We start from the raw sequence: 19,006 nt of genomic DNA, 5'->3' as shown, positions 1-19,006 counted from the left end.
GCTACGCTGCAAAAAATCCATCCAGTGCATTATGTACACACACTCCAATAACATCACTGGAGCCAACATACTGCAAGTGAAAATGAATGGCCTCTGTATGCGACATGGCATCCTTTTTGCTCATTTAGTCCGCTTATACACCGAGACTCCCAAGAAAAACAAAGCTTTAACAAGTGCTAAGATATTCATTGTTGCCATCATGTACAAGCCCAGAAAAGTGTATTACTGCTCCAGGGAATATTCTTTGCCTGTTGTTTTTTTCTTTCCACTTAAATAATTTAAGGAGTTGCATGTAATACAAAGTTGCATTCACTTGCTTCATTATATTTTAATCCAGAGCAAATGATGCTCTGCATACACGAGGCATGATCAACAACGTTTAATAGTTCGTTCTGCGGCGATAGCTCATGAATCTTTTCTAGCAATGCAAACACATCACATATTATATCCACCTCACCCTGCCCTTCTCTTCTGTCCAGGGATTTGTGTTCAGATGGCTTCCAGATCAAATTCCTCCACAGGTGTTACAATATTATCCGAGATAACAGCCGGCGGGTTTACGCAGAGTTCACCGGGGCTCGTAAAGGAAGCAAAGCTCACAAAATAGACAATTACAACACACTAGGAAGTTATTATTGTGTAATTACTGGAGATGCAGGTCGCTGTGAGTGAATCTGAGCTCACCTTAATGTTAATAAAACTGATCTCCAGTCAAGTATGCCTGTCTGCCATCACTCTGTACATGACACTGTAAACCACAGTTATCATAAGTCGATGCAATTCATAACTATTTCCCTTACAGCTGCAGTAGTGACTGATCATTGTAATTGAAAACCACCAGTAACACGGCTGTTGTCAAGGTCAGGTCACAGTGTGGTGTGTTAGAATGATGTCGCACAGTAAGTGTGAAGTCTAAAGCCATAAGCTCTCTCACAAGGTCTCTGCAGTTGTCGCGTTGGTGTTAAACTAGCTTGTGCCTGACTCCCTAGTGGTACGCAGTTAGCTCAGCACCCCCTCCCTCCATCACCTCCTCCCGTACAGAGCAAAGCTCCTGACATGTCCTACTGATATGTCATCAGGATTATTTATACACTCACATCTGGACTGTCGGTGACACATGACAAAAGACCTCAAGCGTCATGTCACCAATGAAACGTGTGGGGCCGAGGGTTCAAAGCTCAGTTTAGAGTGGAAACATATTCATGTAGAGAAATAAATGTGTCAATGAAAAGACATCAAAGTCTAAAGGATGCATTGCTGTGATGAAGCAGTGGGCGTACTGTGGGCGGCTGGGGTCCACCTTCTATATTAAATTCCTGCTGTAACCTCAGAACACAACACACTCAACAGAACAGCAGCAGCTTATATATAGCAAGTAGCAAATACTAGAGAGAAAAACATGTCCTCCACTCGCAATCTCACCTCTCTGTGTTTGGTAATTAAATGAAAGTGTCCATTGTAAACAGTGCCTTACACTGGAAACAGTGACCCCCAACAACCACTACTGTCAGTCTCCCCTTTTATAAGAGCAGCTGAGTGGTGTAGGTATTTCTAAAGGTGACTGCCTGGGCTTTGGGTGTCCTGTCCAACCCTGCAGTGAAGCCTCAGGGAGAAGCTTGGGTTACAGATGCCAGAAACCTGAGGCTTGTTGTCTGCATCAAATGTAAAGTCCACTTAACGTGCCACATCCCTTTCCAACATGACCTGGGGGCTTTGGTGGTCTGAGACTTCTTTATATAGAGCACACCATGTTTGTTTGTGCTACCAGGGGTGATAGTGTGCCTGAAAGTGGCAAGGGTACGGTGGTGTGAGACTGATTGGACATTTGGAACTAGTTGCCCGTCTTTCCTGCCCCATTTCCAGTTTTCCACTCCCCCACTTGCCACCTCCCAAAGTCCTCCTTCATTGCTCTGCCTACAAGTGGCTGTATTGATCCTGAGAGCCTGGCCAACTTTCACGGTTGCAGCAGACATATGAACAAGATGCTGTGATGAATTCCCTTTGCCTCATTTCAGCTGCTGCTGTAATTTAGGAGAGATACTGTTACTAAACCAGCATCAACAACTTCACACCCCCCATCGCACCGATAAACTGAGCTCAGCAGAGAGCGAAGCTGAAAGGTCAGGGATCGTGGGCATCTCCTATGAGCATGGTGTAGAGTTTAGGAGGCTGTGGGATGCAGAATGACTGGTGTGGAGGCTGCTGTGTGGAGCCTGGATCCCCCGTGGTTTTCTTAGTCCAGCCTTTAACTCCCACTGGTATTAGAACCATTTTTATTTGTGTTAGAGGAGAGGTGATTCATATTACTCAAAATCACTGGCATAGTACGGGTGAGATGTGCCTCTTGCTGCGCATTTTTTCCTCTCATTAAAGGTGTCCGTGCCCAGAGGAGCCAACCAATGCCTACCACACATTTCCATGTAGTGCCAGCTCTGCCTTTTCTTCTCTCTGTGTGCTGTCTTTCACTGCAGAAGAAATTCACTGTGTGTGGGTTGAAGCAAGGGAAAGGGTCACAGATTTTTTTCATCGCTGCATTATTTAAGATCCTGCCGAGTTTGTTTTTCTTTCCCCCTTTTAGCAAATTCATCCAAGTCAAAAGCGCAGTACAATCTTAGGAGAGAGGATGAAAGGAAAATGTAACTTGTGTAGCCTGCGGTGGGCTATGACTCACCTAGACATTGTTTAGATGGAGTGAAAAAAACAACAAGTTCAATAGGAGTTTCTATTGAGCTGTCTTTAAAGCCATCTTTCTCTTAACAAGCTGCAGTGAGAGGTGGTTTGCCTACCAAGCTTGCCTGCAGCTCTCTGCAGGGCGATTATGTCACGGCGGGCCAGTCAGAATGATGTGTATCTCTCTGTTAGAAGGCAGCTCTACTGCAGCAAAGGCTCTGACTAGGAATATTATTATTATCTCCAGGATCCTCTCCACAGCAACAACGGTGCCGCATTGTGAGAGCTCTGGAGAAAGCTGTTTTTTCAAATAATCCGCCTGTCTGTTATCCTGCCTCTCAGACAATAACATCCAGAAAGGCTGTTTTTTTTTTTTTTACTTTCCACCACCCACACTGACAATGGGGTAAAGGCTTTACAACAAAAGGATGATGTGGATACGGGGACAGTGAGTTTACGTGACTCGTCCTATCATACCTCCTCACAGCGGCCCCGAGGGAGCCGGGATTTGGTCGTGGCTGTTGACCAACCAATCAGGGAGCAGCGAGCCGTGTCTTAAAGGGCTATCTGCTATCTCGGCTGCCGAGAAGCCTGGAGAGCCAGGAGAAGCCACCGGGACTCTGATCTATATCAGGGCCAGAGAGTAATGACGAACAGCCCCCTGATTCCACCGAAAGATTACCTACGGTTGTTATCTCTGCTGGCACACATGTTGACATTAAAAAGGAAAGGAGGCCACGCCCATTTCACAGTCAGCTGTGCCGAACAGAGCTACCGCTATCTCCTGCTTTTGTTTCTCCGTCTCCGGTTGCCTTTATCTCTCTGTCTTTCTCTCCCTTTCCCCATTGCCATGGTCTCAAGCAGGACTTAATCATAGTACAATGGCTGTGCCACACTGACCCTTATCTCACCCTAAAAGAGATAGTGCTAACTCTCTCTCCTGGTGCCCCCCCCCCCCCCCCCCCCCCCCCGTTCCCCTAAGCCTGCCAAGGGAGGAGAGCCACGCATGCTTTTAAACCACTGAGCTCGGATCTGGTGTTGCATTAATTGAGTTAAATGGATTGCGATGGTAGAGATGATTTGTCTGTCGGCTTTTATTGCCGCAATTTAGACTGTGCCTCATTGCATTATGCCACTTAATGAGAGCCCTTCGCAGGCATTTTGTCTCTGCTGGTATTAACATGCACAGGTTCACTTCACAGGAGAAAGTGGGCATGAGCAGCCCTAATTTCCTGCACATTGTAGTCGATAATCAACTAAAAGCACTTCCTCTGACTCTGTCACTGACATTTTAGAAATGGGATTTCATTGTTTTTTTTTATTCCATACCTGTTTCCCATGTCCTTTTTGTTTCTCTGTAATCTGTGGGCTTGGAATTGTGATTTGTGAGCCCCCCTCCATCCTTATACACCGCTACCAGCCCACCTCCATCCTTCATCCTGGGCCTTTGCGGGGAGTTTGAGCAGGTCTGGATTCTCTCCGGTGAAATATGCCTTGTCCTTTTTCCTTCATTTCTCCTTATCTGGTTAGTGCTGGCTGTGGGCCTGCTGAGGCGTTGATTTGTGACCCTCTGTCTGTAGCGGCGAGAGGCTTTAATGCAATGCATGCCTCTGCCCTTCTCCCTACTGATGAAACCGGCCCCTGCATTCCCCTGATAGACTGCTAATTTGTATACTAAACTGACAGGCAGCCGTGATAAGGGCTAGCAACTGCTGCACAGGGAGGGCAGGGAGGGAGGAGTGGTGGTGTGGGGTGCGGTAAGCGAGACGAAGGGTAATATTTTACACAAAGCTCAAGCCTCCCTGCTCTTCTCTCGGCATTCATTTCCCTGCGTCTGTTGCTAGGGGGAGAGGGAGCAGTTGTCAGCCATGGCCCTCTGTCGTACACACACGCGTTATACGTGCCTGTGAAAACGGCTCTTGGGGCTAAGTATAAAGAGGTTTGTGTGTGTTTTGAGGTTGTGCTTGGGGAGACCGTTCTACTCGGTCACTATGGAATTCATTATCATCTTAATGACGCCCCAGTTGAGGCGAGTATCTGTTGGTTGGCAGTTGCATCGCAGGTTTCTCCTCTCTGCGTTCATGCTGTATATCCCATCACTGCTCGCTGGGGGTTCTTCGCAGTCTTGCTGGCCCAAACCTGTTCTGACAAGCAGCCGGTGGCAGCGGTTGTGGTAGCTGTAGGTGGGAATTTGAGCTAAGGTAGATGGTACCTGTTCCCTGCCCTGGGAATGCATAGCACTGCTGCGGCGTGTAATAAACGACCGCTCGGGAGGTCATTAAGTTTCTGGAACGGCGCGAGGACAAATGCAGGGGAGATAATTAATTTTGTGTCTCCCGTTGCAGCCTGGGAGCTGTAGGCCCACTGTGCAACGTCTAATGCTGCATCCATTGTTAAAGTAGCATTAGCGGACGTCTGGGGTGAAAGGGTGACAGTATTTGAAGGCCCTGAGTGGGTGCTGATAGAAGTGTTTATCAAAGCATCGAGCTACTCCCACACAAACAGAGAAAATCAGGCCCCTGCTAACGTTTGACCGATAGTTGTTTCTACCATATCAGTGCTGATAAGCTTCTTTATGTCAGTGTTCAACATCATTGTGTGACCTTTTTTTATACACGGAAAACAAACATACTCAATCACTTCAATTCAGAACATCACATGAGAATCATTCAAGGGTTTTCCTTAACACAACCATTGCAGCATTGGGCAATCAGATATTTGAACTTTAAAGAACAGATATGCCAGTACAACCCTGGGAAGAGAGGCAACTAAGGACTTAAGGTGACAGTAAATGGAAAATTGGAAGAGAGGGCAGTGAAGGAGGAAGTTGACAGTGATGAAACACCAAGCAGGGAAGCAAATTAACTGTGTGTTGGTGTGTGAGGGTGTGCGTGTGTGGAGGTGGGAGGTGTGGTGAGTGTGGATCCACGGACAGGCAGGTTCGGGCAGGGTAATTGAGAGCCTGATCGTCCATGCCGGGATCTGTGCCCTCACGCCTGTTTTTTTCTCCTCTTTCTCAATCTCTTGGATTTATTTTTCCATGCCACCTGATAAGTATTTTACTGCCATGTTCCTGCACACCAACACAGCACCGAGTACCCTTCTACCCCCATCAAGTGTCTCTGCCTACGCCTGGACATTTGACCTACTTGTATAGCATGCACATCAGTGTTGTGTCTATGCTCTATTACTCATGATTACACAGTTGGACAACATGCTTCTAGCTATAGCTGTAATGATGGGTTGATATTAATCATCTGCCTGTATGTATCCATGTGTACATATGATTATCTTTTGTGCTGCACATTAAATTGCTTTTCATATTGAGCTGCAAATCTTTTTACAAGAGTTTCCTTTTCAAGTGAGGGAAATGTCCTTTTGGCTCATATTTGGTTTGTGGTATATAAGTCTTCAGATTAGCCACCTCACCACTACAAAAAGAACATAGCATGTGCCAAATGACTCAGAACTAAATTGTAATTATAGTCTTTGCAGACATGAGCCCACAACAAAGACTACTAACAGGTTTCTTTGTTTTCACTCTAGCTGTTGTGATAGCACTGCCAGCCTGTGTAAAAAATAAAGCTCTACCATGAAGGGGAATGGCTTTACCTGCTTTGCTGAGATAGGGGGAGACTATTAGGTATTTGGTTTTATTTAGTCTGGGTTTACCTAACCTCTGGCAGCAAGATCTCTTCCTGTTTGGAGATAATTTGCTCAGCTCCAAGGAATGCAGGGCATGCAATAAGAGCTCTCAGATCAAAGGTAGATGGACGGCCTGGGGATCGTTTGATATAAAGCAGGAGTTTTGGTGAGTGGGGGGTTGCGGGGAGAGAAATTGGTCTCTCAGCAGTCTTTACTAAACGAGGTTAATTGAATCTGGGTAATTGCTGACCTTCCTGTCTCGGTGAAATCACAGCCTTAACTGATCAATGCCTTTCATAAATGTATGCCTGAAGGTCATTGAGTTGATTATACCGCCCTCCCTCGCTGCCTCTATCGGCTCGCTCTGTCGGCCCATTGTGCTTAAATTAAGCGCGGAAGCATTTTAACACTTTAAAAAAAAGTGCAATTAAGCTTGTCTCAGATTTTCTAAATTAATTAGCTTGCTGTGTTGTTAAGTAAAAGCGATGTAGACATGGAAAATGTGCAAAGCTTTTCCCTCTTTGCTTCTTTGCTGTGACAGCAAATGCATTTTGCCTCGCAGTAAATGTCTCACTTACTGCTAGCGAGGGTTTCTGCCTCTCTGCTCTCCCTCTGCTGGCTCTGCTATTATCTGGAGATTTATGCAGCCAATAAGTCATTGGTGTTCAGGGAAGTTGGGGACTTTTTTAAACAAACAGCAGTGTAATTTGTAATTTGGCATTCCCTAAATCTGGGAATTATGGTTCTGCATGTGGCTCTTTAGGGAGTTAGCACTCTAATGGTGGGTTTACTGGCCCAGCTCCCTCTCTGGCCTCCTTCTTTTTCTTTCTCCCCCTCATTCCTTTTACGCCTGCCGAGGAAACGGAAGGATTTCACAGCTGCTGAGAGCTGGGCCCCGGCTGGGCCCTATGACCTCCTTCTTGCTTTTTTCCCCCTCCCTCAGTCTCACTCCCTTTTTTCTGCCTCTCTCCAGAAGTCTCTTTCCTCAGGGAGCTCTTGTGTGGCTCAGAGGAAGCTGAATCATAAAGCATGGCTAATGAATAGAATAGGGAAGGAAAGCTGAGGCCTGCTGACGGCCCTCCAGAGAGGAGGCCAGGCCTCTGAAGCCCCAGGCTCAGATAGCAGACGGCCCCCTCAAAGGTCAGGCTTCCTGCGGCCCGCTCCAAGGGCTTTTGGCTCCCAGGCAATGTGGCTTGAATTTCCCCCATCATTTTTTGTAAATGGTTAAATTTCCCTGTTTCCTTTGGAAAACCTGGCCTTTGCTCCTCTCTTTTTTTCTTTGTCTGCCTCTTTTTCTTTATATATATATTTTCCCTGTGTCTCGTCTTTCCCTGTCTGTTTTTAATGGCAGCCAGGGTTGCCTCAACAAAGAGAGTGTGAAGAATTTGTTATACATGACCTCTGCACACCACAACCGCAGGCCGCTCAGACTGCCAACAGCACAGCCCCGTGAAAAAATGTCAACTTGACCAGCGCAACCCAGAAAGTTCTACAAAAACAACAGCTAGCCAAATCAGGGCTCTGCTTTGACATGCCTTTTTAAGAAGTGCTTTTGTAAGCCGGCCTTGTAATTGTAGATTATACGACTGAGTCATGCCGTCTTGGCAGGTGCAAAACACAGCATTAAAACCTAAATATTGGTTGTTGATGTTTCTTGGAATATGTTTGGAATATAAAACGTCTCACTGCGAACTCGAAATAGCCAGAAAAGGAATAAGGAGAAGTAGGTCGTCTTGGCACATGATAAACACAGCATTTTCTGTTCTCTTTCTCAGGAACGTTATGTCTGCCTGGCTCTCTGGATAACCACTCTGGTCATAACAATCGTTTTAACTGTTGTAGTGAGTTATGGCATGACCTACGCTGTCTTTTTTTGCTTGTGTGACCCCGTGCCACTCTAAGCAACTCCCTGAGCCAGCTCCCGTGTCCATTTGACAAGCTTCATTTCATTCTGAGCCCATATTTTTCTTCCAGGGCCTCCGGGGCCATGATTCAAGGCTGAGGTTGTGCTGCTGCAGTGCTGAGGCTTGGTACTGGAGCGTTTAATGTCGTCCAAAGCTAACAAAGAGCCTGTGTTGTAGCCTGACGCCCTGGTTCTGGGAGACTGAAAGAGGGCAATGCACAACACTGTCTTTCCTCTATAGTCTTTTGCCTCGTCTACTGTAAGAGGAAACAGGAAACATCTCCATTCAGCTGAGTGTTTAATGTTCCACTCATCAAGACAAAGCTAAAGAGGTGTTACTGACCTCTTCTGACACTTGCATCAGGCTATTGAACTACCTTAAACACATCTTTCAATAACTACTGTTGCTTATCTCTTAACTAACATGGTTGGTATCTGTTACTGCTGAGAACAAATATATTATCAGAAGCTTTAAGCCACTGACTTGTTAACTGTCATGTATCACCTTTATGTATTTACCTCGCGGTGTAGTTGTAGTGTAGCTGTACAATCTGACTTATGGACCAATATCTCTCCAGAATTCTCAACAGATGATTTTGGGGATCTCTCTCATGTGTTCAGTAGACGTACCTGTCTGCGTCTGCTTTGTTGTCTGTTTGTATGGCTTCTACTTTTATTTTTATATGGCTGCTTTGTAAATAAAGCAAATTATTGAAAGGATCAGGCAGACAAACACTGTGTAGAACAGTAACACAGTGGCAGTGGAGGAGAAATTGGGAGGTCTTGGAAAGAAGAGGACGTCCTCAAAACACTTGTGAAGAACTAACACGGATGCCAAGGACAGCCATCTGTGTTTACAAAATGATTTGCTTTCTCTTTTTGTCTCTGTCGCTCTTGCACTCACTCTGATTCACTGTTCATTCTTTACATATGCTCCCTTTGTGCCGCATAAAATACAAGCATGGCAGTTAAGGACACTCGGGCCCTTTGGGTGGAACATATGTTCAGCTCTTGCAGCTTTTTACAAGTGTGCAGAACCCAGATGAGAGGATCTAAAGCAAAGGGAAATCGTTGCTTTAAACAAGATGTCCTATATGTGCAGATATTACAGGCTGCGGAGGGTTTTATTGCCAATATTATCTTCCAAGCACACAGACCTTTGTGACGGTATTTTGCACAATTACCAGGTTTTGTGTAACTGATTTTTAGTCAAAATGTTTAAACATTTCCCGTGTGGCCAGTGAACATGTGTAAAAAGGTATGGGGTGTTTTGATTTGGGTGGTGCTTGCCAGAATCTACACATCCATGTAAAGCAGAGAGGAAAATACCTTGCAGTGTTTAGTCTACAAGTCTCCACTATCACTTCATAGTGAGATGCTTCTGTCCCCTCTCACGTGGGGAGTCCATCAGGGTTCCACAGCTCACTGTCACATCAGTAACAACTGTTTCTGACACAATAACTGCTCACGTTGTTGACAGATTATCTGTTTACTTCCAGTGTGAGCTGATATTGTCTTTGATATTTAATTTGTGAAATATGGATATTGCTTTTAAGGTAGAAGCACATTGTATTCATGAGATATGTTATTCCATTCCAAGATATTGCAGAACAAAATGTGATTTCTGAGCGGTATGCAGGAGCCTTTGTGCTCTAATGCTGCACAGCCACCTTACTTACTTCCTCCGTCTTTGACAGCTTTTCTTTTGAGGGTTTTCAGGTGGCACAACAGTGCCACCTAATGTTACCTCGACAGGAAAAAGCCAGACAGGGACCATCGGGTACAGAGGGAACTCTTCTCATTGGCTGAATGGAGTATTTTTGATTGACTTTTCCTCCAGGCACTTGTGGCCACATTTGGTGCTGAATAAGCCTTTTAGCGGGCAGATGAATAATAATAACATGCGTGGTTTTTTAAAAATCGGATTGACCAAGCTTTGTCACTGATTGAGCTCATTAGACAAATCCACTAAAGGTCTGCCTTCTTGTTTTTCCAGGTGTCTGATGTAGGATCGGAGAAGCTCTTTTCCCCCACCACACCCAAAGGTAAGAGCCCGTTCTGTTCACTCCACCCGCCCGTCTTCCTCTTCCTCATACTCGTAACAACAACAACAACTGGGTTTTGCGAATGAGTCCAAATCTCCCCCGCTCTAATCCTGCTGCTCCTATTCAGATTTAAATGTCAGCAGACATAAACAAGGTCTGGTGACTACATATGCATACATTTATGCCTGAGAGCAGAGTGGCGTTTCTTGGACGACCCCGCCAAAGGCTTAGCCCTCCTACATATTGGTTCATTAGAGGGGATTTAGAGCCTCCCTGCCACATGCTCCCACAAATGGGAACTTCCCTCAGGCAATACACTCTCTGACAGCAGGCCTGGGCCATAATGGGTGCCAAAGGAAAGAGAGAAAGAGCTTTGTCAGCCCTCCAGACAACACAAAGTATTGTGTGTATGCGGTAACATATGCACATATGTGGATTATAAGGCCTTTGCTTTTGTAGGTTCATGCATGATCTCAAGTGCGTGTGTGTGTCCATGTGCGTCCAACCACATACATGTGTTAGGGAACAGGGTGTGCACCATGTGGGCATTGAATGTCTGCACCTGTATATTCACTAAATGCAATGATGCTTGCCAGGTCAGAGCAGGGAGAAAGGTGTCAAGTTGTGGATGCAGGGAGGCGGGGAAGGGAGGAGAGGCGCGATCAGCCTACTAGTGACAGATAGCAGCATGCAGACCACGTCCCCCTAGGGCAGGAAGCAGGAAGCAGGGCCATTAACACAAGCAGAGGGAGAAGGAGGTGGAGGAGGCCATATGATGAGGGTTTGGGGGGGGGGGGGGGGGGGGGGGATGTCTGCAGGAAAAATCATCCTATTAAACAGTTAGTGTAAACTAGGATGTCACATACACATATTTTACTCTTGCTTACCTTTTTTATTTGCCCAATATTTGTTGAAAATGTTGAATTTAAAGTCTTGAAAAATGCAGCACTCATGGTCAAACTAACTATACAAAGATTACCCTGTACATATATTAGTATGACAGTGATACATATAATTGTCATGTGGTTGTTGCTTGTTTTGCTTTTCATCTTTGTTTTCATTTTGGATCATGCTTTTACCTGCAAGGTGAAGAGCAAACATGTGTAGCATCAGTGTATCGTTACCTCCGGCCTTTTAGTCATCACAAATGAAGTCTTTGCTTACCTCCATGTTATTCACCTCCACATCAGAACATCCACCGTGAAACAACAACATATGAAGGTGTTGCTTGGTTTAGCACAATAGCTTTGACTGCTAAGTGGAAAAGCATGGCTGACAAGGAGAAGAGAAACCAGGCCTGTGTGATGTAGATGACCTGTGACCAGTGTCTGCTTCGCAAAACCAGCGTTCACAATGACTTCGAGACTTGCATGGTTTAGAAAACAACTAGAGCGCATCCAACTCCATCTATTCTCCACCTGGCTGCTGGACTACTGCTGTTGTCAGCTGTCAGGGTGTTGACTTATTTTCCCTGCATGCCCGTACAGAACATAGCTGCATATAAACATAGTCTTCTGTGGAGAACAGCTAGTACAGGCACACACACACACAGCCTCGGTCTTTTACACACATCCACTCACTCAAACACCGCTTCCATGTCAGCTGGCAAAGGGAGGGCTCTGTGGATCTTGCTAATGTGCACACAGGGCTCAGGATTAGGACACTGGAATTACATCCAGACAATCCAATCAGAGTCTCTCCTGATTGTCACACAGATCAACCAGATCCTGTTTGGGTGATGTGGAAGAAGGGCACCAGATTAGAATTAGGGGTTAGAAAGGGTGAGGCAGCAAAGAATTCAGCAGTTTGATGATGGTTTGGTGACGATGCCACTAGCCGGCTCTCTTCTCCCATTCCAATGTTGTTGTTTTGAGCTGTAATGGATTCTGGGACAGTGTTTGTTTTTGGCCTAGACTGTTTTTTTCTGTGTGTGTATAATGTGTGTGTGTAATACAAAGCAGCCCACAGGCTGTTTTCCTCTGGTTTAGAATGCGGCGTATGTGTCCCATTACCGGTCTCGCTCACGGTCCTGTGGGACCAATGAAAAGCCTGCTTTTCTCTGATCACCAGGCCTGTCGAGCTGTTGGCTGGTAGACACTCCGACAGATGCACACACAAACATTATGGCACGCATAAATATATAATGCCGTGATGATGTTTGCGTGTACATTTCTCTAGGTAATGAGTGTTGTTCCTTTTAACTCTTCCTTGCCTTTCAACATTGTGCTCCTTTCTGAACTTTATTTTCGTGAGCAGTTACGGGTACAAGCAGTTGAGGTTAGGTCCAAATTGCTCTCAGGCCCGCAGTCTGTCATGTTAATGAAACGGTTCAGGGTTAATAGAGGAGAGGAAAGACCAACATAGTAATCAGCAAAGGCAGAACGCTGTAATTACGCACACAGAACATGGTTTTGGGCAAAACCCAGACACCATTGCCTTCTTTCTCTCATATTTACTTTTCGTCATCTCGACATCCACAGCTAAGAATACAGATAATAGACGCTAATAGTATCTGTAATAACACAGCATACACTGCAGTTCTCTTTGGCGGTTGTTACCCAAGCGCTTGCACAAGTTCTGCTGAATGTCTGTCTGTGTTGGTGGTTTAGAGGCAGGAAGGTACAGCAAAGGGCAAGCATTATCTAACAGTTATTGTTTTTTGTTTATTTCCTGTCTTAAACCTCCTGCAAATTATTGATTTCCTGGAGGATGGCATGTGTAAGTAAAAGCGCTATGAAGACTTGTGCTCTACTCAGGGCTACTCTTATTGAATTGCAGGTCAGAGTTTACTGTTGTCACTTGCTTGAAGGCGAATGAGGAGCTAAATGTAGCTGCTGAGCATGTACAGGGCACCTCCACAGAGCACAGATAAACACTTCACTGGTAGGCCTTCTTAGAACATTTCACAATGCTGTGCCTATGGAAGTGGTGGGGAGTTATCAGCTAGCTGTCAGCAGCTAGAAATATCTTAGAAGAACTCTTTGGAATCTGCAGTGACTATGTTGAATGTTGTACAGTATCTGTGGGTTTTAGAGCAATAGGTATACTCTCTGCAACATTTCTTCCTGCGTCCTTGTACTCTCTGATCCTGTTGTCCTAGCTAGGTGCTACCTGTGTGAGTGTAAACCCGTGTGGTGTGCGGCCCACCAGACAAACCTGGGGCATCTTGGGATAGCAGGAGAAAGATTGGTCGAAAACCCATTTCTGAAGTGGATTTGTGCCCTTGTAATCCTGATTAATTTTGACCCGTTGTGCTCATTTTAAACAGAGCATTACAGTAAGCGTGAACACAGCAAGCTCCGGGGCGAAACCAGGAGCTTAGCGGCTTTGGGAGGCTTAGCTGCAGATGGCATTTTAAGCCGGACTTAATAAATTGTTTCCATTAAACTTACCGGCCCACACATACTGGATTAGACCAGTGGAACAAAGGAAGGAGAGAGCGTGCAGACGAAGAAGAGGGGGAAAAAGCACTACACACACACAACTGCCATCATGCCCATCTGACTCTGTTAGAATCTCTCTGAGGCCACATGAAAGGTGAAGACAGGGTTACTGTGGTGTTCAGGGAGATAGAAGCTTTTGGACATGAATGAAAAATCCACTCACTTTAGATCTTTTGCTCGTCAGGGATGTTGGACCAATTTGCTTAATTGACACAGAAGTAAACAAACAAAAAAGATGCATAAACCATTTAGCTTGGCAGTGGATTTAGGGCTTATCCTCTAACTGTTTATATATAAACACATTACCAATGCTGTAGCTTAAGGATTTAGGGTCTGCCCATACACTTGCTTTTTTTTTTTCTTTCTTTAGAGCCCTTTTTCTCATATATCAATCTTTATTGTGAGAAATCAATTCCTTATGGTAGAACCCCGCCTCTATCCTCAACCCGCCTCCGCCTTACCTCCTTCCCCCATCGGCTCATGACTTGCTCCCTAAGCTCTCATTATGTGCTACACAGTCCAGGGTCGCCGTGTCGAATCGCTAATCAACCACCCCGTCTGCAGACCTGCTCTCTCAATAGGTGCTGAGTGGCCTTTGTTCCGCCACTGCTGTGCAGCAAGCATGTCAATAAAAGAGCTATGGCCTCCTCTTCCGTTACCTGGGCCAGCTACATGCCTGCTGCTGCTGCTGTGCAAGTTTACAGGAAAAATTAAACGCAGTCCCACCTGCTGGATTCTGAATTCCAGAGAAGGGAGGAAGGATGGTGATTGGAGAGGGAGCGGCAAGGTCAGGGGCAGGGGGGATTGAGGGCATCTCAGCCATAGTGAAGTAGATGAGAGAGCATGTTTGTATTCGGCCAGGCTGCTCTCCTCTGGCCAGGTCAGTGTAATGTATCACCAACCTCGCAGCCGGCCTGACTGTTTGCAGCCTCTCACCCATTAAATAATGAATGGAGGTTGACCCTCTGACCAACTAATCAGCTTTTCACCGCCGTTGAACCAGGATTGAGTGGAGGTAGATGGAGAGTGTAGCTGGCTGGCTGGCTGGCTGGCTGGCTAGCAGGCAGGCTAGATGACTGGAGGGCAGACATGTTGTTGGAAAAACACAAGGTCTGCAGAGGCTTCCAGCCAGATTAGCAAACGCTGGAATTGAAAGCAGCCATCACCGTTGTGGAATCTAAGCCTGGTAAAGCTCACCTCCACTACCTACTCTGATGTGTCTGACAAAGTCCAGGAAGCTTGCAGGACATGCTTTCTTTATCAAGAAGACCAATGTGTCAGTATTTACATAGCACTTAAGGTCAAGCTCTGGTGTTTTGTGGTTTGGGCATGTGTATGTGACAGTCACACTACTGTATGTGCAACAGAGAGCTGGAGGTTGGCAGGTTTGGATGCATAAAATAAACCACCTCTGCCTCTAGCACCACCTTAATTGTTACTGAGGTTGAACAGCAGCTCATGTGTTCCCCTGATTTGATTTAAATATTAAAAAGGTACAAACCCGTAGCAGAATATCAAATGCAGGTGGGTTAGCTAACACTCTCAGGTCAGGGAGAGGAATTACTTGGAAGAAATTGGAGAAAGCCAAAGAATATGGCTTGTTTCTTTATTAATCTCTGGGTTATTACTGTTCACAGACGTAGGACAGTTTATGAGCTGGGTGATTTGTTTTTGGAGAAAAAGGCTGATATTAATGCTCCCTTTATTGATAGTGCTAATGCTGTTTGTGCAGCCATCCCTGTTGGAGAGATGAAAATAAATAGGGGGAGCTCGACGGAGATAAGACACGTGTTTAATTATTAATTGAGCCATTGCTGACAGAGATTGCCTTTTTTGATTTAAAGCAGGAAGGCCTGCTTCAGGGACAGAAAAAGCAATTACAGAATTCCCAGCTTGCACCGCCGCTGCCCATCGTTTCAGCATACACTGCGAGAGAGGAGTGAAAGGAGACAAAACACTCCCACACACATACACTCACACACATCCATTTACACTGCGGTGTTCCATAAATTATTTTAATTCTTCTTCAATATTTATAGCGTTTTAAATTATGATTACATCGTCATGTACTATTTATGTAGAGTGGCAGGCAGTCAAAGAGACCAAGCCACATTACCCACAATCCCTCTATGGCCTGGCACCTTGAAATACTGACTGGAGGGAATTGTTTGTTTTTGTATGATTCAGGAAGTATTGTCAAACTGCACCGGCTCTTACAGGCCGCCTGTTTCCAAAGAGACTCCTGATTTTCTGTGCATGGCAATTAGCTGGCTTGTAAAATCCGTGCTGATATGTCATACTTATGCCTGTGTGCACTCTGTGGCCCCTGTAGAGCACTATTATAAACCACTGTTATGTCCATTAGAAAAGTGACTGCTCTGCGCAGAGAGCCCAGTGTGCATGAAATATTAACTTAGCCCCTGTTAGATTGGGTCACTGCTGGTTGAGCTTCAATCGTGAAACATTCAGTGTTTCTCGCTCTTGTCTATGTTAGCCATTACATGTCAGGACGCTTGACACATGTCAGTCAGTCCTATCAGTGCCTGTCATCTGTGTCAGTGAGTGAGTGGGTGGTGATCAGCTATTGTGACAGAAAATGGGAGTCACATTGAAGGCTGTGTGATTAGACTCCATTGTGTGACGCTGTGTTCATTGACTGAATATGGATTCAGCTTTAGCTGTGGAGAGGCAGCAATTACAGAATCACTAAAGGCCATGAGGGGGTTTTAGGATAAGTTGTCAGGGGCATGACCAGCATTTTGGCTGCTGCACTTTCACTGTGCATCTTCAGTGTATAACGCCAGGGGAGTGTCATCTCTGAGCTGTGGTTCCCATCGTACTGTTAAGAGCAGGTTGGCACATACAGGGAGCTTCACAGTGTATAAGATCAAGCCAAAGTAAATATATTGAATCACTTCAGGACTGAGCAGTATACTGTGCAGCCTCACAGCCATCTTCTATACACAACAGAGGCCAGTGCTCCCCTGAGGCTTTTCAGTGTTGTCTATTCAGTTCAGGCTAAATGATAAAATGCCAGTTTACTTCCATCCTGGCCTTTCCATGCACATGATTCCCCTCACCTACCATACCTCAGCTGCCACACCATCAGCAGGATTGTCCATGCCAAAAACAAAAGCATGTGAATTTATACTGTGGCTATGACCCAGAGGTGACGCTTACACCTCAGCTGACATTTCTATTAGTACAGCCATCAATTGCAGGCACACAGCAGGGAGAAGGCATTGTCAGTGTTGAAATCAGGTTACAGGATCAATGTCATCGAGACTTAAAGGTTAAGATATGATGAGGTTTCTTTGCTGAGCTCCGTGGGCAAAGCATTGCAGAGAAAAGCTAATTCAATAAATGACTATTATAAGCAAACAAATCCCATTGATGGCAAAGCTGCTTGCTGTGCTGAACCCAACCCCTCTTAGCAGTTCCTGCGGTCTAGTTCCTAACTACTTGACTATAAACCAAGGTCTTAGCTGTGTGTAGGGAGCTGATGCTTCACGAGTGAGTGAGAACTTCAGAGGCTCCCTAACTAGGGAAAAGCTTTTCGGCAGATAAGCTGCAGCCCCTGCAGTTAGCTGACCAACTTGTAAAACACAGGTTGACTCCCATCTCAACAGGGAAGCTGGCTAAAATGGATGCAGACTCCTTGTTTTTTTTTTAGAGAGGATAAAGGGAAGAATTTAGAAAGGATAACTCTAGAGAGCAGTAGCTCCCATCACATCTTCTGTCTAATCTTAATCCTCCTCCCCCTCCTCCTATGGAGACGCAGCCAGCTGCAGTGTGGAAGGCATTTTCATTGTTTACTTGGGAGAATACATGACCAGCGTCTTATCACTACTGTCAGGCCTGAAATGTAAAGCGTGTCGCCTGTGATCACTTGCAGGTTTTCTTGTTTTTAATCCTTTATTCCAAGCTTCAGTCAGTCTGCCAGCGAGAGTGGGTTTTCCCCCCGCCCGACATTTGTTTGAAGATCCCAGTTCCCCGCTATGTGCGTTTTAAGCTCATCTGTGTTGAACAGTTCAGAGCCAATGTTGTTTGCAGATGAGGCTGTAACGCTCATTGACAAAGCCAGATGGTAGGCGATTGTGGCCAAACACAGCGCTTGGATAATGTACAATCGCTGGCAAGGGGACAGTCATCAGCCTAGATGGATATTACAAACATGCTTGTAATGGATTGGACATTTTGGGAAGCGGTTCACACAGGCTTGTAAAGATGGGAAAACCATCGCCAGCAACAGAGCGGATGTAAAATGCTTCAGATTCTATGACTGACAAGGACATCCATGCATTAGAAGAATGTGCCAGAGAGGATTGTTGGGAGAAATGAAACGAACCCAGGAAACAAGATCCCAAATCAAAGGGAAATATCAGTCTGCCATATAAAGTATTTTCCAAGTATTTCCACATAGGTGGTCCTTCTGGAGTGTTTGCTCAGTATATTTGAGCTTCATACCTTTCCAATGGCGGCATATTAGCCTCCATGTTTCTGTCAGTGGCTTATCATAGCCACTCTGTCTAGAAGCAATACTGCAGGCTTGGACTAGTACAGTATGTTTGACAGAGGGCTGGGTTTGGAGAAGTGTGTGATAGAGTCTAGCTATTAGCCTTGAACTCAACACATGGTGAAAGCAGTAACTCGACACACACTGCTGAGAAAGGGCTTGTGTTTGGTTCTGTGTTTCAATGGACATGAGTGCCATTAATCGTCCCAGTGTTTGTTAACACACAGGCGGTAAGTCGCTGAGACACAGGAGCCTGCATTTTTGCCATTTTAGGAAATGTTTTTAAAAAAATGCACAGTGTGGTCTCCTCCAATATTCAAGCAGTCATCTCTTTGGCTGTTGTTTTTGGCTACCGGTGAATTCCCTGCGCTGTGCCCTGGTGGCGGGGCCCCTAATGGCCTCTGACTGGCTGTAATACCCCATTCAGCAGAGCATGGGCTCCAACCTCCCTGGCTGTTGGGTTAGTGCTGCTGTGTTGAGGGCTGAGCAGCAGGACTGGGATTTCACTGCTGTTTGCTTTGGGATGGAAGGAGAGAAATTGCTCCAATGCCACATGACCCATGGAGAAGTGTATACAGAGACCATCGGCAGTATTGACCAGAGTTAGACTGATATATGCTCGCGCTTATATTTTCCTTTTCTTAAGATTAGTGTTCCAACTCTATAAAATGCAATTTGATTGATTAAGTATATATTGTAGCTCTGATCAATACTATACTTTATCATTAAAGGTCATTCATTAAGCATTATTGCTACTAGGAATGGAATCAGTTTTAGTTTTCCA

General features: G+C 45.4%; 1 protein-coding gene across 12 annotated transcripts in view; it reads left to right on the top strand.

Moving 5' to 3' along the window:
• The window catches only part of fbrsl1 (fibrosin-like 1), a 253,600-nt gene that overhangs the window by 208,178 nt on the left and 26,416 nt on the right, over positions 1-19,006 (top strand). For all 12 annotated transcript variants that reach the window (XM_029439308.1, XM_029439302.1, XM_029439301.1 and 9 more), the window contains one exon: positions 10,215-10,263. In XM_029439308.1, the coding sequence (XP_029295168.1) occupies positions 10,215-10,263 (49 nt within the window). The remainder of the gene's footprint in view (positions 1-10,214; positions 10,264-19,006) is intronic.

The sequence above is a fragment of the Cottoperca gobio genome, chromosome 9, assembly GCF_900634415.1.
Source record: "Cottoperca gobio chromosome 9, fCotGob3.1, whole genome shotgun sequence".
In the NCBI taxonomy this organism is placed as follows: Eukaryota; Metazoa; Chordata; class Actinopteri; order Perciformes; family Bovichtidae; genus Cottoperca; species Cottoperca gobio.
The sequence above is the reverse complement of the archived record's forward strand: the minus strand, read 5'-3'. Positions and strand labels throughout refer to the sequence as shown.